At 41.1% G+C, this 6744-nt stretch overlaps 1 protein-coding gene across 1 annotated transcript; it reads left to right on the forward strand.

Annotated features, from left to right (window-relative positions):
• Positions 1–1100: 1100 nt before the first annotated feature.
• Positions 1101–1965, forward strand: LOC129769262 (uncharacterized). Its single transcript, XM_055771386.1, has 2 exons — positions 1101–1351; positions 1413–1965. The coding sequence occupies exons 1-2, from the start codon at positions 1135–1137 to the stop codon at positions 1817–1819; spliced, it is 624 nt and encodes a 207-aa protein (XP_055627361.1). The 5' UTR covers positions 1101–1134; the 3' UTR covers positions 1820–1965.
• The last annotated feature ends 4779 nt before the right edge of the window (positions 1966–6744 follow it).

Consider the following 6744-nt stretch of genomic DNA (forward strand, 5'->3'; position numbering starts at 1 on the left):
GTCACGTAGAACATTCAAAAAATAATTGCAAGATGGTAAAACTATTTTTGTCGAACTTTGTGGAACAAATTGTGAATCCTGATGTGATTTGAAATGCAGCCGTTATCGAGATATTCAAAAAAATGTTCCTAATTTATTGACTTTTTTATAGTTTATAGACCCTTTTTACATGTTTGCGTGTTTTACCCTATGTCCATGAAGTTTTATGAATTTGCTTATAATTTCCAATAACTTCCCCCAATGATTATGAAATGAAATGATTATGATGAAACTATATATTTGGAAGTTACAATAGAATTATTTCAAGAAAAGTAATATGAATGTCAACGATATTAAAAAATATTTCATATACGATCTTTCAACATGTTACACAACAGAACATAACACAAACATTTACAAAAGAAAAAAAAATCTCAATAATTTGTTAAAAGAATTTCTATATTTTTCGATGTTTAGGAGATAGTAATAAGAACACTAGAATTTCTGGCATTTATTTTTAGTCATCATTTATTTTTTAATTCTGTTCAATTGTACACTGAAATCGCTTTTCACGCGGTTTTTTAAACGCGGTTTTTTTACGCAGTTTTTAACGTGAATTTCGGAATTTACACGGTTTTCTTTTGCGCGGTTTTTAAGCGCCACGCATCCCCCGCATAAGAAGCGACTCCAGTGTATTATTATTTTGAAATAATCTCAATAAACTGATCGTTTTTTTATTATAAAAACAAAAACTTTTGAGCTCTTAAAGTTATGCTAATACATTTCATTTAATATTAATGAAAACTTTTTTTTCTTCTATTTCTTCCGCATCAACTAGCTCTGCGTTTAGTTTGTTGTTACTAACAAGCAACAGTTTGATGGGTCTTCGAGTCACTACGCTCATATGCACTTCTCTGTTCTGAAGGAGGAAGTACTTTTATGACCGTCTACAGTTGGTGACGATTATCGCTTTCTTGACGAATAATTATTCACTGAATAGTGCATTGTCACAGCTGCAACAATTGTTCGCAGGTAATCGCTGATCTAAGAATTTCCCGAACCGCTATCTCCCCGGTACATCTTAGCAATTTGACTAGGTATATAAACTCGACATGGGGAAATTATTTAGATTTAGTAGAGTTCTCAGCGATCACCATGGGTAAGGTTCTAGCAATTTTTCTGGCAGTAGTCGTTATTGAATTCTGTGAAGGATTCGCATCGCCACCTGCACTGGCGTCGGTTTTTCGTCGCTCTCGGAGGAGTTCCTCGTTTCGATGCTGCAACGATGGGTTCGATGATACGGCCAACCACGAGAAGTTCACAGGCATAAGGCAGGAATGTGCCGAGGAGTTGAAGTTGAGTGAAATGTCCGGTAATGTGTGGGTTCACATTTAAGTGCAACGAAAATGATTGATTCTTTATTATTAACTCAGAGGATGAACTACTAAATAACCACGAGAATTTGTACTGCTTGATTGAGTGTATCTCGAAAAAGTACGAACTAGCGGATGATCAGGGTAATATGCTTCACGAGGCCATGACCGAGGCGGTGAAAGAACATTTCAGCGTTGTTGAGTGGAAAGTTCCACTGCTGGATGAGTTCATCAAGGATTGTTTTGATTACGCTGAGGAGGAGCATGTGAAACATTCGACGGAAGAGGAGGGAAAGTGTAACGCTGAAGGGTTCCACTTTGCGTACTGTCTGTGGAAAAGCTTTACGCTTGCCTGTCCCGACGAGATGCGAGACGATTCGGAGCGATGCGAGTCAATACGGGACAAGCTCAACAGCAACGAGAGGGTAAGCTTTTGGAACAATGATATCGCTGAAGAGCTGAAGTAGTGACGGGTGGGGAGTAGCGGAAGTATGACTTCTTAGCTTTTGAGTCACTCGCTGTGGAAGCTTCAATATATGTTCCATCAAGCTTCCAATTCAATTGCTTTCAAGATGGTGAGTAACATGTATAATATTAGATTTGAAATAAATGCATGCAAAATACAAAAAAAAAAAGCTTTTTGGCTAAACTTTTTTCTAAATTTTAAGTTAAAACTACTGGGAGATTTACTTAATTATGTAAATTTAGTATATCGCAATGTTCGAGAAGTTGCTTTTGAATCTGACACGTTTTTTTTCCGGTGGAAATATCAGATTCAATGCATGTCGATAGAAGTCGAATGACTTATGAACTCAAAAACCAATTTGAGGTGGTTTCAATCTCTGCAACTCTGTCCATGGCCACCCCTTTTTTCTACAGCTAAATTTTAGTTTCGTCCCTCTCTTTAAGTTCTGCACACCAGGATTGTACAAAACAGAATAGAATCCATATCAAAAATCGTCAAACAAACAAAGTTAACTTCTTTTGAATGATGCTGTAAACTAACTAATGACAGATCGCGCTCAAAATTGACATTACGACCACTGACAGAAGTACCAACTTAAAAAAAAAGAGAAATATTCAGCGGAAAGATTGAAAATTACAAATTCCCGGTATATATTTGATATAATGGATATAGATTCTTTTGGTTTCGGCAGTAAATGCTGATTGTTACACCTTCCTTTCCAACAACGCTTCCTTCCATGATAATCTAACGAGGACCTCGGAGTTTTGGGCGGGAAATTCATGGAAAAAGACGCCGTGGGTTTCACTATCATGATAATTAATAGTATTCGACTAATTCTGGTTTCGGCCAATTAATAAAAACTTGGAGACCGGGTGAAATCTCAGCATATTTATATCACTTTTTCCGGGAGATACTTCGAAGGGAGCGAAAACATTTGGACTTTCGAAACTGGGTATATCGTGTTTTTAGGTACCGTCGATGGGGGTGAGAATGGGTCAAAACAGGTAGTTTTCGAACTTTTTGTTGAATAACTATCGTAAATTAGAGTAAAACGCAATTCTGATTACGTAGATATGTTCCCTAAGAATCGACTTACGAGTGTTCAGGGAATTGTTGAATAATATTATTTTTTCACTGAGCACCTACTACATGTTGCTCACTTCACGTTGAGAACATAGTCATATGTTCCATCCTGTGCGATTCGTATGTCTCAGCTTAACCTGCGTTCAAGTCAAATTTAAGCAGAGTTCTTTGACTTTATTGTAGAGGCTCCAGCTTCAGAAAGCTCGGCGTCTGCCTCTGTTGCATAACGATTTACTTTCTGTTCTTGGGTAGTGTGTGGTTGACCCACCACCACCTATGCTCCTGAACCTCTGGTTGATATCGACTTCTGATTGCAATGCTCGTGGAACTCGGAAAATCGGATTGGCATCGGGTGACCTGAAGCTTCTTCATATTCTGCACTTATAAGCCACACCTATCACCTACGTAATGCAACACAGATCTCACGTTTGGATTGAAGATCCAGTTTCTAGTTTATTTATTTTGGCTTAACGTCTTTACAATATGGCCTGATTCACAATTTTTCTCCGATTAACTCGGTTCGTGGCCATCTCTCTCCAATTCCGCGGGCACCCCGTGCTCACCATGTCATTCTTCTTCTTGAATGGCGTTAACGTTCCCTGTGGAACTTTTGCCGTCTCATCGTATGCATTAACTAGCGTCATTTATTAATACTTAGATGAGATTTCTTAAGCCAAATAACACGCCTTGAATGTATTCCGAGGGGCAAGCTCTTGAATACGCGTAACCACAGTGCAAGTCGAAGGAAATTCCTTTGACGAAAAATCCTCCGGCCAGAACGGGAATCGAACCCGAACACCCGGCATGATAATGTGAGACGCTAACCACTCGGTCACGGGTGCACAACAACCATGTCATGCTTGGTCTAATCACCTTGCTCGTTGTGCTCCTCATCGTCTCGTACCAGCCGGATTCCCGATGAACCCCATTTTTGCAGGATAGTTGTCCGAGATTCTTGCAACATGTCATGCCCAGCGTATCCTTCCAGCTTTGATCACTTTCTGGATACTGGGTTCGCCGGTGAGTCGCGTGAGCTCGTAGTTCATCCTTCGCCTCCATACGCCGTCCTCCTGTACACCGCCGAAGATGGTTCTTAACACCCGCCGTTCAAAGACTCCGAGTGCTCGCAGGTCCTCTTCGAGTATTGTCCACGTCTCGTGCCCGTAGAGGACAACCGGTCTTATGAGCGTTTTGTAAAGGGAACATTTCGCACGACTGCTAAGTCTGTTTGATCTCAAGTTTTTGTGGAGACCATAGTAGGTACGACTCCCATTGATGATGCGTCTCCGGATCTCGCTGCTGGTATCATTGTCAGACGTTACCATTAAGCCAAGGTAGACAAATTGGTCCACTACCTCGAACTCATCGCCGTCGACCATTACACTTCTACCTAATCGGGTCCTGTCGTGTTCGGATCCGAAAGCCAGCATGTATTTGGTTTTAGACGCATTGATTTTCAGTCCAATTCTCTCTGCTTCGTGCTTAAGTCTGGTGTAATGTTCAGCTACCGTCCCAAATGTTCTGCCGACAATGTTCACGTCATCAGCGGATCAAATGAATTGAGTGGTTCTGAAAATCGAAAATCATACCACGCAAGTTAAACGCCGTTCGTCTCATAACACCCTCTAGCGCGATGTTGAATAGTAGGCAAGAGAGACCATCTCCTTGTCAAAGCCCCCTGCGAGACTCGAATGGATCAGATAATCCACCCGAAATTCGCACACAGCACTGTATTCCATCCATCGTAGCCTTAATCAGTCTTGTCACCTTCACGGGGAAGCCGTTTTCGTCCATGATTCTCCATAGCTCTTTTCGTGTTATTGCGGCTTTAAAGTCAATGAATAGATGGTGCGAGGGAACTCTGTACTCACGGCATTTCTGGAGGATCTGTCGCAAGGTGAAGATTTGGTCAGTAGTTCGATGAAGCCGGCCTGATAACCTCCCACGAATCTGTTTGTCAGTGGCGATAGGCGACGGAAGATGATTTGGTAAAGCACTTTGTAGGCGGTAATTGCACGAAAGTTTTCACAGCCTAGTTGGTCCCCTTTCTTGAAGATAGGGCAAATAACCCGATCTTTCCACTCCTGCTCCTGTTGGGGGTTGTTCTGTTTTCTCAAATTCTGACAATCAGTCGATGCAGATAACTAACCAATTTTTCCGGGCTCATCTTGATAAGTTCCGCGCCGATGCCATCTTTGCCATTTGATTTGTTGTTCTTCAACTGTTTAATAACATTCCTTACTTCACCTATCGTTGGGGGTGGTACATCTTCATCATCATCAGCACCAACGTAATCGCTTCCATCGTCATTTTGGTCCTCTGCCTGTACGTCATTCAGGTGTTCATCGAAGTTCAGTTTCTAGTGTGGTAGTTGATTTGATCTCATCTCATTGTCTTCCTTAAATACGCAAACGAAGTTCACACCTTTTTGATTCGCGGACTTTGCCAGCTACAATAAAGTTGGAAGGTTTGATCGTTTAAACGTTTAGAACAGGGATGTTAACACATTGAGGACCACTTACGAGTTTCCTTGTGTTTCGCGTCTCATCTGTTGCGGATCGCTCAGTTCTCTCGTGTTTCGCGTTCCGTCTGTTACGGATTGATCACGAAATAACCCGTGTTTTCTACACTTGATAGTTAAATCATTGGTGTGCCAAGAATCTAACAAGCCCTACCGATGGCTCGCCTTCGTCTCTAAGGACACCGGTCCTTAATATTTTAAGACCAGCCTTAGAGGCTAAGTCGTCGAGTTTGTCAGACCGTGTTGATGAAAGAGCAAAATCATTGAGGTGCTCCATCCTAAGAGGTTCCAAATGTTCCCAAAGCCTACGATTATGGTTCATGGCTGCCTATAAGAATCTCTTCGATGACTAGGAGCGGTAAGAGTAAACATTCTTGTCTCACAATAGCTGCGACTCGGATTGGGTCAGACCAAATTCCATTGTACAATACTCTACACAAGAAAGTCTAATACTGTGTTGATTCTTTACCGACAAGGGTGGTGCGTTTTCCCGGATGCGGCTCTTGTCAACGTGTTGGTGGCTGATTTTTTGCTGGCATTCGAAAAAGGATGTTCGGAGTGCTTGAATCAGTGATTCAGCTGTTGAAGCTCCGAGCTTCATGTGCCGCAACTCGCTAGACAATCGGGTTGACACTGCTGTGTCAGGGTCAAAACAAACAGTTTTTCAGCGTACTGATATCCAGACCCCTGTAGGCCAAATTTTCTTGCTTAAAAGCTCTGTTTGGGAGCTAGTTCTTTGCCTATCCTGGACCCTATCCTGCGTATCTTCGATGTGAGGCTGTCGGGGTTTTCCTCTTGGGTTTAAAAATTTTGGGCGAGCAACCACCAAACAACACTACATAAACTTGGATATGCACTACAGTGCATTTAAAATCACAACTCATAAATTTACAATTCATTCACATTTATATTATCTACAGGTAGATCTAACTGAACATTAACCGTTACAATGGTCGTTTTCCTTCCAACTCCTCTATTCTATTTTTTTTATTCTATTAAACTTTCCCTATTTTTCTTCCTTCTCTATGATTCCCTATTTTGTTCAGCTTTTACTTTTCTCCTATCTCTTATCTTGTTTATTTTGGATTGTAATATGGAGATGCAGCAAACCATTATATCGGGGGGTAGACAGAAGCCATCTAAGCTCGTTCGTACTGCTTATCATAAATTGCGAGAGGGTTCTATCTTACTAAACATATGAAAGTCAACTTCAACCGATTCAGCTTGAATGCCAAAATGATGTAGCGTTGACTGTAATTGTCGATAATCAAACTTTGGTGAATTTAAAGACGGTTCTTTCATTATCGCTACAATGTACAAAA

This window comes from Toxorhynchites rutilus, chromosome 2 (genome assembly GCF_029784135.1).
Source record: "Toxorhynchites rutilus septentrionalis strain SRP chromosome 2, ASM2978413v1, whole genome shotgun sequence".
NCBI lineage: Eukaryota > Metazoa > Arthropoda > Insecta > Diptera > Culicidae > Toxorhynchites > Toxorhynchites rutilus.